The sequence below is a fragment of the Tetrao urogallus genome (genome assembly GCF_951394365.1).
Source record: "Tetrao urogallus genome assembly, chromosome: 1".
Lineage (NCBI taxonomy): Eukaryota > Metazoa > Chordata > Aves > Galliformes > Phasianidae > Tetrao > Tetrao urogallus.
This window is the reverse complement of record NC_136813.1, coordinates 63,436,741-63,457,193: the sequence shown is the minus strand read 5'-3', so window position 1 is coordinate 63,457,193 and position 20,453 is coordinate 63,436,741. Positions and strand designations below refer to the sequence as shown.

At 37.3% G+C, this 20,453-nt stretch overlaps 1 protein-coding gene across 1 annotated transcript in view; it reads left to right on the top strand.

The window, feature by feature from the left end:
• Nucleotides 1-20,453, top strand: part of TMEM131 (transmembrane protein 131) — a gene marked incomplete at both ends in the record, with an annotated part of 91,426 nt that overhangs the window by 59,279 nt on the left and 11,694 nt on the right. The window contains 14 exons of the mRNA XM_079545524.1: nucleotides 92-196; nucleotides 1,526-1,612; nucleotides 6,861-7,013; nucleotides 7,164-7,239; nucleotides 7,341-7,458; nucleotides 9,027-9,165; nucleotides 9,264-9,373; nucleotides 9,750-9,816; nucleotides 10,749-10,900; nucleotides 11,518-11,660; nucleotides 12,749-12,935; nucleotides 13,746-13,931; nucleotides 16,828-16,986; nucleotides 17,511-18,109. Of these exons, the coding sequence (XP_079401650.1) occupies nucleotides 92-196; nucleotides 1,526-1,612; nucleotides 6,861-7,013; nucleotides 7,164-7,239; nucleotides 7,341-7,458; nucleotides 9,027-9,165; nucleotides 9,264-9,373; nucleotides 9,750-9,816; nucleotides 10,749-10,900; nucleotides 11,518-11,660; nucleotides 12,749-12,935; nucleotides 13,746-13,931; nucleotides 16,828-16,986; nucleotides 17,511-18,109 (2,281 nt within the window). The remainder of the gene's footprint in view (nucleotides 1-91; nucleotides 197-1,525; nucleotides 1,613-6,860; nucleotides 7,014-7,163; nucleotides 7,240-7,340; nucleotides 7,459-9,026; nucleotides 9,166-9,263; nucleotides 9,374-9,749; nucleotides 9,817-10,748; nucleotides 10,901-11,517; nucleotides 11,661-12,748; nucleotides 12,936-13,745; nucleotides 13,932-16,827; nucleotides 16,987-17,510; nucleotides 18,110-20,453) is intronic.

Sequence of the window (20,453 nt, the reverse complement as noted above, 5' to 3'; positions counted from 1 at the left end):
TTAAGGAAATACAGACTTGATTAGTGTATTTCTTTGCAAAATTTATTTTCTGTTTTTAATGGAATACAATTTTGTTTCCTACCGTTCACAGGTGATACTAACATCAGGTTATTATGCTGTGTTTAGAGTAAAACTAATAGCAAAAGAACTTGAAGGAATTCATGATGGAGCTGTGCAAATCACAACAGATTATGAGGTATACTTATTTTATATTCATGTGTATTGTCCAAGCGGAGTGGTTTTTTTTATTTTGTACTGTGAAATCTGAAGTGGATAGATTGCAGTGTCACACGGAAGAAGCTAAGGTTGAAAGGGTAGAGGACAAGTTAACACTGCAGTGAGTGGCAGTAATGCTACTTGTGCCGTATCTTCTCTTAGAGAATGAAAAATGGCTTTCATTGAGCTTTTCATCTGCTTTTCAGAAATTTCTGTTCACGTCTGACCTGATGCTCTGACGTATGAGTTCTTGATGCACCCTTAAAGCATCAGTGCAAAAATCTTTTGGCATGATATGCTCACAGTTTGCTTTTTGGTACATTGTTGGTTATTGAAATTGAGTTATAATTTTGAAATAATTTTTTCAAAATATAACGTTAAAATTGCTTTGGAGAAATTGCGGTTTGCTGACAAATGAAACAGATCTTACACCAAAGTTAGTAAGGGAGAGAACAACCAAATAATTCTCAACTTCATATGCCTTTTCTGTTATAAAATATTTTGCAGAAGAGTGATATATAATGCAATCCGTATTTAATATTTTTGTATTACAACTTTCACTTTGAGTGATACATGCAGAAAAAATATGATGTCTATGAAGTCAGGAAAGTATAAAGCTTGTTGTGTGGTTCTGATGCAGAAAATAGGAAACTCCTAATTTCTGCCAGGTAACTGTGACCTTAAACTTTTTAATATGTCCATATGTTTAAGCAATTCTTCAATTTTACAGCTGAATTCTTTTGTTTTCAATTTTTTCCCCTACAAGTTATTGTACTTATATTGTTATAGAGCTAACAATGGTTAGAGCAGCATACACAGTAAGAATTACTGCCGTCCCTTCTGCATTCCAAAGTGTACTTTTGTTTCAAGGTCTTATCACGAGTTCTGATGTCTTCTGGGAACTTTGGTATATCCTCTTCCTTATTAGTAATAGTAATCTCAAATATGTTATCCTCCTGCTTTCTGAGAGAGTTAAGTCTCTCTCAAATGAGACTTGTATAATGGCCTATTGCAAAGCTTTTATTTTAACTTTGCTGTTGTATTCCATGTAGAAAGAAGCTAATTATGACTGAGCAAAGATTTGCTTCCTGGCAGTACGGAGTGACTGTAGGAGTATGATGACACATTGAAATCTTAATTCATGGTTGCACATTTTAAGTGTGTATGTAAGACATTAATTGGCTACATTAATTGTGGAATTTTAGGATTTTATTAATCTATGCAAATAAAAGCAGAAGAGATGTTTGAAAGCAGAAAGTAACATCTTTTTCCTTAGCTCCCTTGTTAACTCTCTTGTTCTTTCTTTCAGATTTTAACTATACCAGTGAAAGCAGTGATTGCTGTAGGCTCACTGACTTGCTCCCCAAAACATATATTTCTTCCACCTTCTTTTCCGGTAAGATTGTTAGGTCACAGCATTAAACCTTTTTGTGCTGTTTTTTATTCATCTGTTGTGTTCAAGAGAAACATTTGTCTTAAATTGTTATCTGTCAAGTTGCTGGAGAGCTTGGAGTCACTTTTTTCCTCACATGTCTCAAGCATGGTTTATCTTCATTTCTCCTCTATGCCCACTTAAATGGGATCTTCGAATACTGATGTGATCCTGAACGTGATTATTTGCAGGTTCTTTCTAATGCAACTTTGTATACGTAGTTATTACTAATTTGTGCACATTAGCACCAGCTGTAAAGACAGATGTCATTGCATAAATGTGTTTTTTAAATTTCTAGTGTGTAAAACCAAGATGACCAAGTCAGCTAATGAACTAAAGCTTCAGTGTAAGAGATTTTTGATCTCTATGAAGCATTATTGTGTTGTTTCCGCACTGAAAGTAGATCATCTTTGAGGATATATGGTGGAGTACAAGAACAGGAAAGTAAGAAAGTTGCGGGAGTCTGCAGCCCTCTGCAAAAACAGGCTAAGGTTGTTTTCTTTCCTCCTCCTGCAGTAGTGTTTATTCAGTGATGGCTGAAGGCAGCTTTTTTGCTCAGTTGTGCACCAGTCTATTAACTAGATAATGTTTTTTTTTTTCTTACCTGACATTCAGTATGCCCATGGAAGCATGGGCAGTCAAGGCATACTGACTTTGCAATTGGTATTTCAAGCCTTGAGATTCATGTGACTTTCTGATGAGTGTGGAACATAATGCAATGGGAGATCATCAAGAGAGAAACAGTAGACTGAAAGAAAAAAGGATAGGAAAGGATATATGGAAACAGCAAGATAGAAATACGACTATTTTCTGAAAAGTTAAAGCCATCTTCAATGTATTTTGAAATAGCAGCTCTCCAAAAAGTTGTCCAGTGTCTTTGCTAGTGACTTTGCTAGTGAATACTGTGAAGTTTTGGGAAAATTTTAAGAAATACTTGACTTGAGAGTGTATCAAGAATAACAAAATAGTGTCCCTCCTAGAGATGGGTGTTCTGGATCTGAGCGGTTTGTACATCTAAATTGTCTTTGTAATGCCTTCCAGAAAGCTGTCACTGGTGGGTTGTTTTTTGCAGGTTGGTTTGCCATCAGTGTCTTATAAAAAGCACCTTCCTGAACAGACTGGGTGCATCTATGCTGTACAAATACTTGAAGCAATGCCTGGCTTGATGCTTACTTGGCAGGCATCTCTTGTCACTTATATGATTTGTCTATGTGAACATGTTCTGTTTCATGCTTAGTTTAGCTTAGACACAATAGTTCAGAGCTGCTTTCTGTGTAACCACTCTGTCACAGTATTGTACTTCATAGCCAAGTTTTTTTTCCAACTTCTCTTAGTGGGATAAGGGTCTAGATTTCTTCTGGCCACTTTTTTTTTTTTTTTTTTTTTTTAATCTCTTTGGGGCCCTGAGCATTTTTACATTATTTTATTTCTATTTCATTATTACTCTTTGTTTTATCTGATGATGATGACTCTTCCTTCTTCCTGCTAGGAAGTTACTCCAGGACTGTAATTACAATAGCTGCAAATATTCCTGCATTTTTAAGTCCACAATTATTCCTTGTAACTTCATAACCATTTATCCCATATGAGCACTGTCCTTGATCTTTATTAAGATTAATTAGCTCCCACCCCTTTTTTTAGCACTTGACGTTGATGTGGAACAGTGTATGTGCTGTGGCTTGTTGATAGTTAAAACCCAACAAAAAGGTATTTTCTTGTTTTCTCCAGCTTTACATATTGTGTATGTCCCGTTCTGTAATCTTCCATGTGTAGCATTCTCTTTTCTTAGTGAGTAATCACAAATGTACCACGTCATCTGAGTGAAGTTTTACCACATTTGTTAGAGGTCTTAATTATCTTCAGAGAGGATGCCTCAGGTTATGCGTGTTGGTGGAAATGATTTTGTTTCCTTATCTGTCCTGTCTAGTCTTAACGTGTTGTGGATCAATGACCATATACAGACCATCTTCCTCTCTACCTGCTTTGCCTTTTCAAACAGGGAGGCTTAAGCCTTTAAAACAAACTTCTTACTAGATCCTAAGTTCACGATCTTAACTTGGCTATTGTTGAGTTCAGACTATTTTCCTTACTCAAGGTCCGCAGGTCAATCTGTATGCCATATTGATCTTTCTCCGATTCTGAAAGTACCTCTTAACTTTGCAGGATCAAACTTGTCTCTTTTTATACTTTTTGGTACCAAAGCAATGAATATTCTAGGAATATTTATTCCTAGATCAATCTTCAGTAAACTATGTACTAATTACTTCGCCCTGATTTTTTTCATTCTTAGAGCACTGTCCTCATCTTGCAGTAGCTGCTTAATATCTTTTCCTGATTTTACAGTTTGTGTATTCTTAAATAGTATTTTTTCACTGGCACTTTTATTGAGTGCTTTACCTCATGCCCAGTAGATAAATGACAGTTTTTAAAAAAAAAAAAAATAAAATAATGCAATAGGATTCATCAGAGGAGAACAGGCCAGTCAATGGGACTTTAGCAGATCATTGCCACGTTTGTCTCATGATCCATTCCATCTCCCTTTTACTCTGCTTCGCAAATTTTTCTGAAGTCTTGTTACTGTCAAGGTCAGATCGTCACTCCTGAAATTGCATGGTTCATTTGTTATTTTCTATCTTTAGAATCTGTTTCCTATTTTTACTATACAGCTTTACCATTATCAGGATATTTATTGCCCTGACTACTTTTATCTTTTAACTTCATCCATGTACTGCTCCATAAGTCTTCAATAAACAAAAACTTAATGGTTCGTTTCCTTTTCTTTTGCTTAAATATGAAGCAATTTATGTTCTGCATCCTAGTTTATATCTCCTATACCCCGTCAAGGTCATCGTCCCTCTTGAATACCTCAATACCTCCATTTGTTAAATTTTGGGCCATAATGGAGCAAGTTTTAAAAAATTAACAATTCTTCTGACCAATATCTAAGCTTCTAGGTGCACCTGGATATAGTCCTGTATTCTTCATCACCTTTACTTTATTTTGTTCGGGTTTTGTTTTGTTTTGGAAGACGTTATTTGTTCTTTAGTACCTGCATTTCTCAGCTTCTAAGAGGTAGTATCATTGCTGTCCATTTTCTTTCAACCTGAGACTGCTGTAGTTTTTAGTGGCATCATGTTCTTCTCAGGTAATTTTTTTCACACTTCAATTAATTCAGGGGACTTTTGAGCTACTGAATTTTATTTGGGAGTATGAATTTGGAGAGCATTATCACTTTAGACAGAATTCTAGATTGCCTTGTGTTCAAACCTCATTCTTCTTAGAGCAGTTGGCTTTAGTAGCTACTTCTGTTCGTTGAACACTTACCTCTTTCGATATTTGAGAACGCTGAAAGCAGACTGACTTTTCTTTTTTCTTGGTTTACTTTCAAACTAAACTTGTGATTACTGACTTCATGATCTTCTTGCATCTAGTTGTTCAGTAATGCCTCCATAACTTCAGAGAATAAGCCTAAAATAGCAATCGTTCTTCTTGTTCCAGTTTGCAGTAGAGAAATCTGACTGCTATAAAATCCAGGAATAACTAGGCACTACAATTTTAGTAACACTTGTTTTTCATTTCATACCTAGGGTGTAATTCTCCTGCAGCTGCCCAGTTCCCAGTGCTGTCTGTAATTTTAATGTATTTGCACCTAAGTCTCATTGCTGGTATACTGTAAAAATCTGTCTGCAATACACGAATGGTGCATACAGGCCGTCTGATGATCACTGACTTGACATAAGCACCTTTTCTGTGCTGACTTGTACTTGTGTAATTGCACTGTTAGCTTACAGTGCCACCTGTCCTAACTTTCTGTCCCAAATGAAGCTTTTCTGAGAAACTATGCTAAATGTCTCTTTAGCAAGGTTTTTAAAAATCTTTTTTTATTAATGCGTGGTAGTCTTACCTGCTCTTCAATATTTTAAAGCTACATAGGGAACTTACTAAAATCCTTTTCGTTTGTTCTGCAGAATTTACTGAACCTTCATCTTGCCCAATGGTGAAGGTTGGTTACTCAGCTTTCTGTAGGTGAAGCACACATGGTCATTTCTACTTCCTGTTCAGTTTAACAGTACTGTACTATTTACAGAATTACTCTTGCAGTTTCTTTCCCTCTGCAGTTGGTTCTATTGAGACTGTTTTGCTAAGTGACTGTTTCCCAAGTCTGTAGTTAAATTTTGAGTCTGCAAAGTTCATCTCTCCACTTCTGATTTTTTTTTTTTTTTTTTTTTTAAAGGAAGTGTTGATTTAAGGGGAACATTTAAACCTCTTTGTTAAAAGATAGTTCTTGGCATTTAAATTTGCCTGCATTTGTCTCTTATATAGGTCTGAAATCTTGTCACCAATCCTGTCTAGCCTTTCACTTCTTCTTTTCATTTATTGTTTGCCATATCCTTATCAGGCCTGGCTGTTGAGATAAGGTAAAAGGCATGCCTGCAGAATCATTGCTTTATAAGCAAGATCAAACTGGAGTGAGTTTTAAAAGGGGCTTGGGGGTACAGGGAGAGCTTTGAGTACTGCAACCTTTCTGGTTGTGACACAGTTAAAACTGTATGTTTTCTACCTAAAAGACAAAATGTGAAGGTATGATGGGGGGAGGGGGAAGCGCACTTTTTAACTTGGTTTTTTCATCATAATTTTTTCAAGGTAGTTTGATAGCTTGGTGCCTTCATTTCACAGGGAGGGGAAGGGAAGGTTACACTTCTGTATAACATTCTGTAAAATGTTCTCTGTCACCTGGTGTGTTGATAATCTGCAGCTTCACTCAAGTGCTCCTTTAAGATAATTTCTAAACAGTTGTGACTATTTTCTGAATTCGTTACAAAAAGATTGTCTTTTTGTATCTGGACTCTGATAACACCAAGGCTTTCTCTTGCCTTTCCTCCCCTGCCTCTCTTAAAACATCATGTGACTAAACAGAAATGTCCTAGCTCTCCAAAAACCTTAAAGCGTGTTTCTTTTGAAAGAGAGACAGACCATGTTTGGAAACAGATAGAGGAAGAAATCATATTCATGGAAACCTACCCCAAAGTGTTTAAAAAAAAAAAAAAAGAAAAGACATTTTTTTTTTTAAGAGAACATTGTTAAAATCTCAGTTTAATATCTCAACTCTGCTGTAGCATTTTTGCCAGTCTGCGTAAGAAAATAAATACATATGCTAAGGAAAATGCATAATAATAAATGCACCATTTTCCACCCTTTTATTTTTCCTAAGGGGAAAGTAGTTCACCAGAGCCTGAACATTATGAACTCCTTCTCTCAGAAAGTGAAAATACAGCACATACGTTCCCTGTCTGAAGACGTAAGGTTTTATTATAAGAGACTGAGAAGTAATAAAGAAGAGCTGGAGTCGGGAAAAAAGTCAAAGGTTTGTTTTTGCCTACTTCTACAAGTTGTTGTATTCTTCCCCTTTTGTGTGTTGCCTATATGAGCGTGGTCATCAGAAATCTTCCTTCTTTCTTCAGTCATCGAGTTTACTGTGCAATTTCTTATTTGGTCTGCTCTTACTGTTTTGCAGATTGCAAATATTTATTTTGATCCTGGTTTACAATGTGGGGATCACTGTTACGTAGGATTGCCTTTTCTATCTAAATGTAAGTAAATATCTCTTATTAATAAAAATTACAAATAATTGTTTTCCCCTTAAGCAGTGATTTTACACATTGGGTTTAAAAATATATTATTTTTTCTAAAGCGGAATCTAAAGTTCAGCACAGCCTAGCAATGCAAGAAGATATGTGGGATTCTGACTGGGATTTGCACGAGAACTTGTTCAAAGCGTGGACAGAAATAAAAGAGAACTCAAGCCATAGGTAAGTGTTCTATGCCTTTTACTTCCTCAGCCCATAAATCACTAGGTAATTCTGTTACATGCGGTATTATAAAATACAGATATATTTTTAAAATAGGTTGGAGTGCTTTTTGAGAGAGAACAAAAAGCAGCTACTTGGTGTTCTCTGCAAAAGCTTGAAAGAGAGAATTGAAAAAGTTAAAAATACTGCCACTAAATAACAACTTCTTCAAGTCAATCACAGCCTTAGTAATTACTGTTGACTGGAGCGTACTGCAGTTCATAAACAATGGCAAGAGCAACGACAGTCTCTGTTCTGCAAATCTTTTCTAAAGCAAGTTATATTGTACACAGTATCCCTGTTTAATTTCTTCTAAAGTAGTAAGCTTAACACCCCTCTAGGTTTTCATAAGGTTTTCTGCTGCTATTCTGAATTTATTGTATTTCAGTTAATAATCTAGTTGCCTGATACTTCTCCTTGGGTAATGCTAACTAGTAAGTGATTGATCATTGCTATCTAATATTCGGAGGCTTTTGCATACCTTTTCAACCATCCGTTTTCACATACATAAACTGATTAAGCTTCAAGAGATGTTTGCTTTAACAGTAAGTGATGTCTTTTGTGGTGATAGCATGCAGACTGATTTTTAAAAAATTTGCATAATTACAGGAAGACAAAATAATTGCAAGTAGCTTCATTGTTATAACACTGATTTTTTTTTTTAAACAACTCTTGAATAAATTTGTTGTAAACTGAATTTTCTATGAGAATATTCTGTCATCTGCAGTAAGACAGTAGAGGAAAACACCATTAAAAACTACTTCTGACTAAACAGCAGAACTGGGGAATGTCTGATGCTTTTTAAAATCGACTAGCTAGCCAAGACAGCACTTGGCAAAGGAGAACCTGCTCCTTCTGAATAGATTCTGACTTGGATATTTAGATTTAGATTCTCTCCAAAATACTTCTCCAGGATTTAAGCTTGACATTTGGTTTGCTTTGCTGACTGGAGAACTCAGTAGCTAGTCATGTTTCAGTTTGTGGAGAGCTCATGGAGTAACCAAGGAATCAAGTCTGTTGTGCAGTTTGGTTAATAACGAAGAACTTCATTCAGTTATGGAAAAAGTAATGTGACCTGATTTCAGATTTCATTTAGGTTTGTTATTGTGAGTATAGGCACATACTCCGTTGTTTCCACATTTTTCTCTGCTGTTTCTCCAAGTCCTGTTGTATCTTATGGTCACCCTATCTTTACAGTCTAATAGAATTTAGAATGGATGAATGGATGTTGATGACAGTGTTTAAGTAGTGAACATCTTTTTGAATTTTTCAGTTGGCCTCCTAGAGCAAGTTTTGGGGGTTTCTGTTGCATTTTCTATTAGTGGCAGATATGGGCAGATCTCTGAGGTGGTGGTGATGTTTAAATAAACATAATGTACATCTTCTCAACTATGCTGTTGATAGTTGTTGCTATACCCTAATGTTGTTTTCAGGGTGCTTCTAAGCACTCTGCATTTTCCAGGATTGTTTTTATCCAGGCTTTTGCCACTTTACTCCTGTGAAGTAAGTTTTATAACTATTTTTTACAGGCTGAATGCAGTATTTGAAGTGGACACAGATCTTCAGAAGGATGTTCGGTTGACAGTTACCGCAGAAATGGCCTGGCCTTCCATACTTAGCTCCCCACGCCAGTTGAGCTTCCCACTCACCAATACTAACAGTTCATCAGTGAGTTATTTGTTGATAGCCTCAATTTTTGTTTTAATAGCTTCTTCTAGTTACAATTAACCAAATGTAAACTTTGCAAACATTGTGTTTCTGATTAGGAAGAAGAAATTTTTCTAGAAAATCCAGCTGATGTTCCTGTGTATGTTCAGTTCCTTCCTGTAGCCCTGTACTCTAACCCATCCATGTTTGCTGATAAAATGCTAGAACGGTAAGTATTGTTTTGGAGTACATAGGGCATTTTCACTCTCCAGCAAAATGCGCTTTACAAAAATTACACACAGCTTTTTGCTGCTTATTGTTGTCCATTTCTAGAACTTGAATCAGCCCAGCTGGGCATTGAATCTAAAGTGGTTTGCATTGAACATACAACTGAATTTATGCTGAGTTAAAAATGTTTACATTTTCCCCTTACCTTGAAGTAATAAGAAAAAAAAAATAAATAAGGAAAGCCAAGCGATTCTGTCAGCTGTGTGTTGTTTGAGTCCTTCCATAAGTTCTTGATTTGTGCTAATGTCTGTAATAAGCACAAGTAACTTGTTTTCTTCATGAACGGAGGAGAAAAAAAAATTGTGTGTTTGTTTCAGGTTTAATTTGAGTAAGCCAACGGATTTCAACCTGAGGACTCTAGAATTCCAGGTCTTCAGAAATTGTGTAAGTATTCCATTGTATTCTTTAGATGTAGTTTTAGTGTTTAAGAAGAGTTCAGTCATGCATGTATTAAAAAATATGATACATCTGCTGGATAATCTTAAAGTAGGAAAGTATTTTGAATGTAACAGTTGCATTTTAATTTTCACTATATACTTATGTTAATACAAATGCAGAAGTTGCAGAAAAACTGTACTGACACATTTTTATTCATTCTTTTACTGATACCAGGGATTGCTTTATCAGTGTTGTGGTTTGTAGCTCTGAAGTTAGCAAAGTACTGAATTTTCTATTGCTTTGTTCTTTATTTTAAACCTTTTTGTTTCTTATGTTTTGTGTACAGGCTTAATTATGCATGTTTTCAGAGCATGTGACATTCTGATCACTTCCATTTCTCATCCAATATATATGCACTTCTCCATTTACAATTAGTTTTAGATTAGCAATCTCATGCTTACATTGCATCTAAAGGGAAACTAGGCAAAATATACTTTTTTCAATAGGCCTTCTATTTTGTCTGGTTTTTTCCCTCCCCTTTTCCTTCTTTACTCTTGAAAACAGTATTCTCAAACATGTTTCCGTAGTGGTAAAAAAAAATAAAATAAAATAAAAATAAAAAATTGCTGCATAGTGGCTTATTGTTAGTTTAGTGTTAAAAATACACATTTAAAAACTTCAGAACTCCTTTTTGTGTTAGAGCTTTATGAATCCACGTGTGTATAGCTTAACTTTGTGCTGTCATGCTGTTTCTTCTGCTTGTCAGGTGATTGACTTATAGGGAGTTTATTGTGCTAGAAGTCTATTTCTGACTAGAACAACTCAACGAAACATGCTGTTAATTTGTTCTTGTAAGAAGCTTTTGTAGAATGCAAGCAGTTTTCTACTTGAACATACGTTCTATGAAAGTATTCCTTTGTTTTCCTTGCTTTGTTAAGGTCCAGCCTCTGCAGAGCACTGTCGGACTTACAAAAGGCCTGGCTCGTCATTCAGTTCTAAGCCTAATGTTAAAACCTGGGGAAAGAAAGTCGGTCAAAGTAAAATTCACTCCAGTTCTTAACAAAACTGTTTCATCATTAATTGTTATCAGGTATGGTGGATATTTCTGAAATGAGTTTGAATTTCTGATATGTCTTTATTTACATGTATGGTTATGCTTGCTGTCTGTCAGGAGCTCCCTTTTATAAGGGTAATTACAGAATCATGTGTGAGAAGAAACCACAATTACTTTTAGGGTAAATCTGTTTTACAGTAGTTCAGCTGTATTCAGTACGTATTTACTAATATAAAAATATAATTTGTATATTCAGACTTATTTCCTTAAACACACACTGTACTACTTTGGAGGCAGGGTATCTAGTTGCAGGTACCATTTGCAAGATAAAGCTGCTATTTCAATCTTGCTGGTGAAGAACTCTGTTTGCATAAATATTTACTTTTTCTATCATGTGATACTTTAAAATGATGATGAAATATAAACTATAACTAATTCATCCTTATTACTTGCGTGCTCTGTTGTGCTTTCTTAGGCTTTAGGCTTGCAAGAATTCTGTTTATGACAACTGGCACTACTTCTTTCTGTACTGTGAGGAATTATCTGGGCTGGGATGTCACTTCATATTCTGTAGAGAAGCTTGCAGGAACAATGAACTGCAAAATCCTTTCATGAATATTTCCAACTATCTCTCTTTTACTTTTTTAATACAGAAATAATTTGACTGTAATAGATGCCATAATGGTACAAGGACAGGGAACAACCGAGAGCTTGAAGGTTGCAGGCAAACCTCCTGGTCTTGGAAGTTCTTTACGCTTTAAAATCACGGAAGCACTATTAAAAGACTGTTCAGAAAGTGAGTACTTTGTGAACTGCTGTGCTGAAGAGAAAATGAAACACGTTTTAAATGTACAACTTAAAACATGTATGCGTGGAAACATTTTTTCCCTATTCTAGTGTGTCAGAGGTTTTTTTCTTCAAGTATATTAACATTGCTTATTAATTTAGGCAGAAAAATAAATATATTTGATCTTTTAAATTTCAATATGAAAGTTAGGAAAACTGGGAAGTTCCTTGTCCAATAGAATTCAAGATGTAAGAAGTGAAAATTTGAGCAGAATATTGGAATTAAATATAATTCATGAATGTTAGGAAAAAAGACATCATGGTTTCTATCTGTTTTGTAGTTTGGTGTTCTTTTTTCCCCCTGAGGCTCAAAATCTGCACGTGGCCAGCAGGGAAAAACAAAGGGTATGCTCTTTGAAAAGTAAGTGCAGGCAAATTCTGTTCTGGGGTCGGAGGCTTTCTGCTCCATACCCCCAGGTTTGCTTCTGGGAGAAGGGCCAGACAGTATTTGTATTTCTAAAAGATCTGGCAAAAGCAGCTTAGTTTTTACCTGCTATAAAAATCTGCATTACTAATTAGCAGATTTCCATATGTACTGTATTAATTACTATCTGAGATTTTTTCTTTTTTTGAGGAACGAGTAAGAAAATTTCAAGTAAAGCTTAATCATTACCTCTCTACACGTTGTTATTTAGCATTTGGTGAGGTTTTTTTGGCTAATGTAGCTTCGCAATCGATTTTACCTTTAAGGTACAAAAAGATAACTTTCCATTCTGCAAGTGCTGGGACTTGTCACTGAATACCTCTACACTAAGCAGTGCATCACAGAACTTATAGCTGAGGTGCTTTTTGTTAGGCAGTAGTGCTGTCAGACTTTGGGCTTTTCATCTCTTTCCCTGAAGAGTTGGAGTGCTCTGGAGCTGTGCAAACATACAACAGTCTGACAGCAGAAACCTGTTCCTGCAGGTTATGCAAGGTTTCTGTGGCCTTGCCAGTTCTTTCTCCTGATGTGAAACTGAAAGACTGCCTTCTGCTGTAGATGTATGTAGTGAAGAACATCATTTTAGCACAGCACTAATTACTTTCATCTGTTTTCAGAAATGAAATACAAAGAACCAAATTTCACGCTCAGAAGAACGTTTAAAGTGGAAAACACAGGGCAGCTGCAGATTAACGTGAAAACTATGGAAATCAGTGGCTATACATGTGAAGGATATGGATTTAAAGTACTTAACTGTCAAGAGTTTGCACTAAGTGTCAATGCCTCTAAAGACATAGTCATATTGTGAGTGTTGTTTTTTTTTCTTTTATCTGAATGGAGCTGTACATCAGGAATTTGGTATATGTAATTGTATTTTCAAAGGCAGTGAATATTGGTTGAATTCTGAGGGTTCTTAATTAAGCTTTGAGGGTTTTTTTAATACAGCTTAAAGTATAAAACCTCTCTCTTCTTGCAGGCATTACTTGTTCTTTAAAAAACTTTAAGTCTCTGTGACTGACTGTAGTGTTATATTTGTTACTGTCCAGTAAATGCAATTTAATGAGTTGGAATAATGCTACAACACAGCTTTTTATCCATTTCCTTCATTTGGGTTATGAATGCACATGAGATCTAGATTTACGTATATTTTTGCTGCATTGCAGTACATGCTGAAAAGCCCTTGATGTAAGGATTAAAATCGTAAAGCACAGCATTTCAGTCTTGAATATTTTGCCTGTTGCTTTAATGACAACAGTAGGTTAATTCTGCTCATTTTTATTGTAAAAGATCTCTGCACCAAAGATTATTCTCTGACTCTGCTTGGTTTAAACTCAGGTATTTGGAATACAGTATCTAAACAGTTCAGAAGATGCTACTGTTATGCAAGAGGTTGTCCAAGATACTGCAGGCAGTGAAACTTCACTAGCATTGTTGCAACGATCTCAGTTTGTGATGAGACATGTAATGATGTTTTCAAAAAGCATGGCATTTTTATTTAAATGTAGCTCACTTAAATGATCAGTTTCATTGCTTAGGTATAGCTGCTGTTGGGTTTTGTGTGTGTGTGTGTGTGTGTCTGTATGTGTATATATACATGCTTTACTTTGTTTTCAGGTTTACACCAGATTTCACTGCTTCCAGAGTAATTCGTGAATTAAAACTCATCACAGCAGGAGGCTCTGAATTCATATTTATCTTGAATGCATCCCTTCCATATCATATGTTAGCAACATGTGCAGAAGCGTTGCCCAGGCCCAACTGGGAATTGGCACTGTACATCCTTACCTCAGGAATAATGAGGTAATGTGTATTTCTTTTCTTATCAGTATATGTGTGTGAGGTACCTTTACTTAAAAATAGATTATAGAAAAAAGGCATGTGTATTCAATACATGCTATGTTTAGAGTAGTACGTGATGTGGCAAAAGGAGAACAATTAACAAAAGCTGTCGGGGATTTAATGTGAACAGCTTTAGGCTGAGGAGTACTGACTTTCTGCTTTAAATGAGGACAGAATATGTTTATTGCTTGGGGCTGTTAGGCAAGATCCTGTTAGCTGTGATAATATGTGGATTTTTGACAACTGATTAAGCCAGACTTGAATTGAATTAGGTATTAGAGCACTGTTAGCAGTGAATTCCTGTAGAGGTTGAAGCATCCTTCTGCAGTGCTGTGCTTTAGAAAGATATCAGGCAGTGACTCAATGAGCTTAGCAGGTGCCTTAGATGAACTTAACTTGCTGCCACTTGTATGCGGCAGACAACTGGTGATACTAATAATGGAATTTCTGAGAACCTGAAGGGCACTGTCTGCTACGCTGAGCACTCTGAGGTTATGTAGGAGTATACTGGTGCTGGTTTTTTTCCCTCAAAGTGACTGGTTGAAATTTGAGTTGAAAGTTCCATTGTGTTTTCCTAGTCTAACCTAGGTATAGATCTATCTGTATTTTTTGAAACCTGAGATTGTAAACAGTGCTTCCCTGCTCATTTCCTTGGATGTAAGATGCTTTTCCCCACTACATTTATCTTGAGAAAACAATAGGGTAGAAACTTAATCAGTAACAACGGATGTTTTACTTTTGGTGGTAGCCTGAAGCCTGTATTGGAGGGTGAGATGGATTGCTGCTCTTGATGTCTGTTATGGAAAAATGGTCTTTCTCTGTGCTGCAAATCTGGAGCGTTATCCCACTACATTAGTAGCAAATGAAGCCTTGCATCTTTTTTTCATATTTAGATGCTAACTTGTTGATTTTGCTGTACTGCATTGCGTAAGTATTTAGTTAGGCTGTCTTTCCTTGTTTAGGGATTGATAAAAGAAATAAAGAAGTGTGCTTCTTTTTCTTTGCTTCCATGGGACTTCGACATGAACACAATATTTTGATCTTATTTTGTGTTTCTTCTATATATCTGCTAGAAATGCACAAACTTAATTTCTGCTCTGTCTGTTGGCAGAGTGAATAACATTTCTCAGCTCACGTGTAGTTTGCCTGGGTAACTTTATGTGTACTGTATTTGTTAATCAGACTTCACAAAACCAAATGCTAATCCTTTCACTTTTTTTCCTACAAGTCGAAAACACTTCTCAGCAGCAAATTAGAGGAGTCCTAATGTGACCACCTCATAATACTCCAAGGAGCAGGCACACATCCTCTATCTTTCAGCATATGCTAATATGGAGTTTTACTTGTTGCCACCAACACACTTCTGTATAGTCACAAAGTAATCCCTAGTTTGTGTGGACAAACATAAAGTGGACCAGCACTGTTCCTACTACCACCCCACCAGGATAAGAAAGAGCATTTTATTTAAAAAAAAAAAAAAAAAAAAAAAAAAAAAAAAAAAAAAAGAGATTTATTCTGTGGTTTTGTCATGCTTGTTTACTTTTTAATTTCAAAGCTGATACTCATTTATCAAAACAACAAAGTTTGCTTTGGTAAAAGCAGTACGGTTCTTCTCCTGAGGGTGGCAGAGGAGAAGCCCTTGAGGTGACTGACCATTTGTTGCAGTCACACCTGTGGCACCAAAGCTCTGTGCCCTATCTAGAGTTTGTATAGTGCTATAGAGATGCAGTAATCCTGTTGGTATCAGCGTTATGATATTTTCAGATACTGCTAATGTAATTCCTAGTGCTGATGGTGACACCTCATTCTTCTCATCCCCAAAGTAGCTGTATATCTGCGGGCATAGTGTCCAAGGCAGGTGGTGTTCTCTTGGCTAGGAGTTTGTGTAAGCTTGTTCTATTTCTTTAATTTTTCTGTTGCTTGTTAGTACCTCAGATGAAATTTATTTTGCCTGCACTCTGCTGTATGGTTATGTATCTGCTATCCATTTTAATCCCTGGGATGGGAAAAGCTACTGATAAGCAGCTAAAATCAGCTGGGTTGACCTCCAGAGCTGCTTGAATTTTTGCTGACAGTTAAAACATAAAAGATGATATCTATATCAAATTCTTCTAGACAGCTTGAATTCACCAACTATCTCATCACTTTCTGTGGATGGATGTCCTTTTTCATAACATTTGGCTTACAAAAACCACCGGTTGGGTCTGGGAGGAAAACAGAAGCTGAAGTTGCTAATGCAAAGTTAATTTTGCACAAATATCCTAGGGTAATAGGCAAGGCAGTCTTTAGTCATCAGTGCTGTCTCCTCCCCCTTGAAATTTCCTTCATTAGAAGATGAGATCTGTAGAGCTGTGCTGAATGTCTCTGCAGTGATTTAATTGCTTCATCAGAAATACAGTTCACTGCAGTGCGTTATGTAAGTGGAGAACTCCTAAACACCACTGCAGATGCAATTGTAAAACTTGAAATAGCGCTCCTTAATTTTAGTTCTCTGAACTGCAGCACAATTTGCTGTGGAGGATCTTTGCTTTTCATGTGGAATTGTACCAAATCCGTGAGAGCTGGTGACCTTCTGGATGCCATTTTAGTATTTCAGTTCAATCTTAAATTTTTCATTTGGATTGAAATGGGGGACTTGGGGCCAGACCTACATCTCAGCTTTGCTTTTCAGTTTTATTGCTGTGTATGTTATGTTAGATCTAGGTATTTTATGTTTGTTAGACAGAAATGTGAGTTGGATGCAGTTTTCAGCTTTTCTGTATAAGATACGAACTTTTTGTCATGCTTGATTAAATTCATAAGCCTTAAAATGCTCAAAATGTAGCAATACTTAACTGAGTGCCTCTCTTCTGTGCAGTGTACTCTTTCTCTTAGTAATCGGAACAGCCTATCTAGAAGCTCAAGGAATCTGGGAGCCATTTAGAAGACGCTTGTCTTTCGAGGCCTCAGGCCCACCCTTCGATATGGGAAGGCCACTTGATCTCAGGAGAATAGTTGGAATTTCGTCTGATGGAAAGTATGTATGGGTTTGGGTTTGTTTTCCTCTCCCTTCCCCTCCCTTTTAGTTATAAGACCAGTTAGAAAGAAATAGACTCTTCAGAACAGGTGAATGAATAGAGATTCGTCCATGGATTGAGAGATAATGGGCTACAAAAAACAGGTTTTGCGGTTGTGAAGAATATTCTGTCAAAACAAATCCTGCTTGGTTTTCTGTTAACGCTCTAGAAGGTAAAGTATAGACTGCAGAAAAATAGCAGGCCAAAAGTTTTCCCTTTGGTCTTCAGTTAAAAAATAAACAAGACTTCTCTTTTCCCCTCAACATATACATTGACTGTCATTTTAACCATTTTTGCTTATGTGTACAGTGAGCAAGTGAACAGGGAATGGTAAAAGCTTGTCAAAGAAGTTTTAGGCATTTTTGTTGTTTATATGCCAAGAAAAGTATAATTAAAAGTTTCTTTTGGACATGGTGATTCTTTTTATTCATGGAGAAGAACTAAAACATTGTGAAGTACATTTAAACACTTCTTGTTCTTCCAGCTTGAACGCGCTTGGATCAGATTCTAATCATGGTCCTTCCAGAGGGATCTATGGAGCAGGCAGTTCTTCTTCACGATCCAGTGCAGGGAATCATAAACAATGCAGTGCAACAGCACACCTTCACAGCAATAGAAATGCACCTGATGTTGAAAACATCAAATCCAAAAACAGTTCAAACATGCCTAGTAATAGGACTTCAGCACAAGCAACTTCCGTGCAGTCAGTGAACAGAGCAGGCCCCTTTACCTTGGATTCAGGTGCCACAGCTCAGACGCATGCCGCAAGCAAAAGAGCCAAGGGCACAAGGCAAAACCAGCAGCCAACACAGCAGCAGACGACGGCTTTGGCAGAGCAGCCCCTCCAGCAACCCCCAGGATCTGGGTCCCAGCAGCAAGAGCAGCAGACTGAAAGTGCTTTGCCACAGCTACCGCTTCTCAGCCCGCCTCATGCCGAGTGTGCCAGCAGCAGGAGGCACAGCTCAGAGGATTCAGATCTCACTGGACTCATAGAAACTATGGAAAAAGACTTTGACCACCCAGAAGCCCCTTCCCCAGATGTGTTTACAGAGCAACCCCCATCTCCACTAGCAAAAAACAAAGGTAATAAGATTCTTTTTTTTTTTTTTTTTTTAATTAAAAAAAAAAGGATGATTCATTATGTAAGCCACAGAAGAAGATCTAATCAGCTGTAAAGGTCATGTTTTCATAGCATGGAAGGTGGTAGCTTCTCAGCTGTTCCCTACTCTTCTGTATCTGCCTGCATCTTGAATGCATTCTTTGTCTATTTTATAGCAGTGAAATTTCCTGCAGTGCTCAGTTATGATTCTTCCTGCAAAAGCTTTGGAACATTTTGGTGAAAGCAAATCTCTGGATATTTAGACTTCTTACTTTCCAAAGAATTATTTTGATTGCAACTCTTTTGCCTTTGGATTAACATCATTCACTCTTCACAAGTCTTTTGGACTAGGAGCTGGGGGCCGAGGAAGGGAAGTTGTCATAGTATATAATGAAATCTGAGAGGGGAAGAAGGGGGAAAACAGATGGGGTAAAGGAAAATCCCTGTGGTATTGGTAAACCACTGTGGTATTGTTTCGGAATGGAATTCTTCATACCTATGCTTGCAGTTATTTTAGAAAATGCCTGATGTCAGGTGGTCAGCAAATTAGTATAAGTTATCTTCATCTTTGTGTGAGGTTGGAGTTGAGTTTGAATTTCTTATGCATCTTTTCATTTGATTAATGCTTTAAATGAGTTTCACACGTTAGATACATTCATTATGTCATTTATTTCCATTAGCATAAACTCCTTTTGGAGTAGAACTTGCTGATGATACAAAGCTGGGAGGATTGGCTGACACACCTGAAGGCTGTGCTGCCATTCAATGAGACCTGGACAGGCTGCAGAGTTGGGCAGAGAGGAATCTGATGAGGTTTGGCAAAGTGCAGAGCCTTGCACCTAGGGAGGAATAGCTGCATGTACCAGTACAGGTTAGGCACTGACCTGCTGGAAAGGAGCTCCCTAGAGAAGGACCTGGGTGTCCTGGTGGGCAGTAGGTTGGCCATGAGCCAGCAGTGTGTCCTTGTGGCCAAGGTCAGTGATATCCTGGGTGCATTACAAAGAACGTGGTCAGCAGGTTGGGAGAAGCAATCCTTCTCCTTTGCTCTCCCCTAGTGAGGCCACATCTGAAGTACTGTGTCCCGTTTTGGGCTCCTCAGTTCAAGAAAGACAGGGAACTTCTAGAGAATCCAGTGGAAGGCTGCAAAGAAGATGAGGGGCCTGGAGCATGTCCTTTGTGAGGAAAGGCTGAGAGACCTGGGGCTGTTCAGCCTGGAGAAGAGAAGACTGAGAGGGGATCTTATCAACTATCACAGATACCTAATGGGCAGGTGTCGAGAGGATGGCATTGGGTTCTTTCCAGTGATGCTGGACAACAGGACAGGAGGCAATGAGCACAAACTGGACTATAAGTAGTTCCATCTGAACGTGAGGAAAAAATTCTTTTCTGTAAGGGTGACAGAGCACTGGAACAGTCTGCCCAGAGAGGAGTCTCCTTTTTTGGAGATGTTCAAGACCCACTTCTGCCTTTCCTGTGTGATTTGCTGTAGGGAACCTACTGTAGCAGTGGTTGGACTTGAACTTCAGAAGTCCCTTCCAATGTCGATGATGCTGTGAGTCTGGGAGCTTCTTACCATGCTTTTTGTATTCACAACCTCAGTTACATCCTACTTTTGTTGTTAAGAATTTAATCTTGATGTGTTTATTTCTAAATGAATTTTCATTTTCCCCTGTGATGTTGTACAAAAACAGTACTGATAGGGATTTGTTTATTAGAAATTAAGTTAAGAAAAAGGTGGAAGGTAAGCAAATCATGAAACATCTGCATGATCATATAGAACAACAGAATTTCACAGTATTTAGTAATGAGCAGTAAAGTCTTAAATACTTGAGAATGGATGTATAGTTGCATTTGGGCTTTGAAATGGGAGACTGAAGCCCCGAGTTTTGGGGATCCTGCTAAAACTTGCTACTTGCTCAAAAGGTCAGCAAATCAAGTAAAACTTGCCCATTTTCATTCACACTCTTTAAAACGTAAACCTTAAGAGGAAGTTCAGTTATCTATCCAGATCTGCACATGCACACTGATCTTTGTCTTTATAAACAGCTAGAGCTCTTTGCAGACACTTGCAAGAACAGTAGCTTCTGAATTAAAATTCTATGTCAGAATGTCTTCTGCCGGATCTCAGCTCTTAGTCTTCTTGTTTTGTGTTCCTAAAGCTTAGTTCTTAGCAGAGTACTGCAGAGGCTACATTAGAGCTGTGTTGAACAGCTGCTTTGAGTTATATTTGTGTTTTAGGACAGCATGTTAAAGTCTTTTACAGTGGGGATCGTGAGGTGCTGGCACAGGCTGCCCACAGAGGTGGTGGATGGTGTCCCTGGAGACATC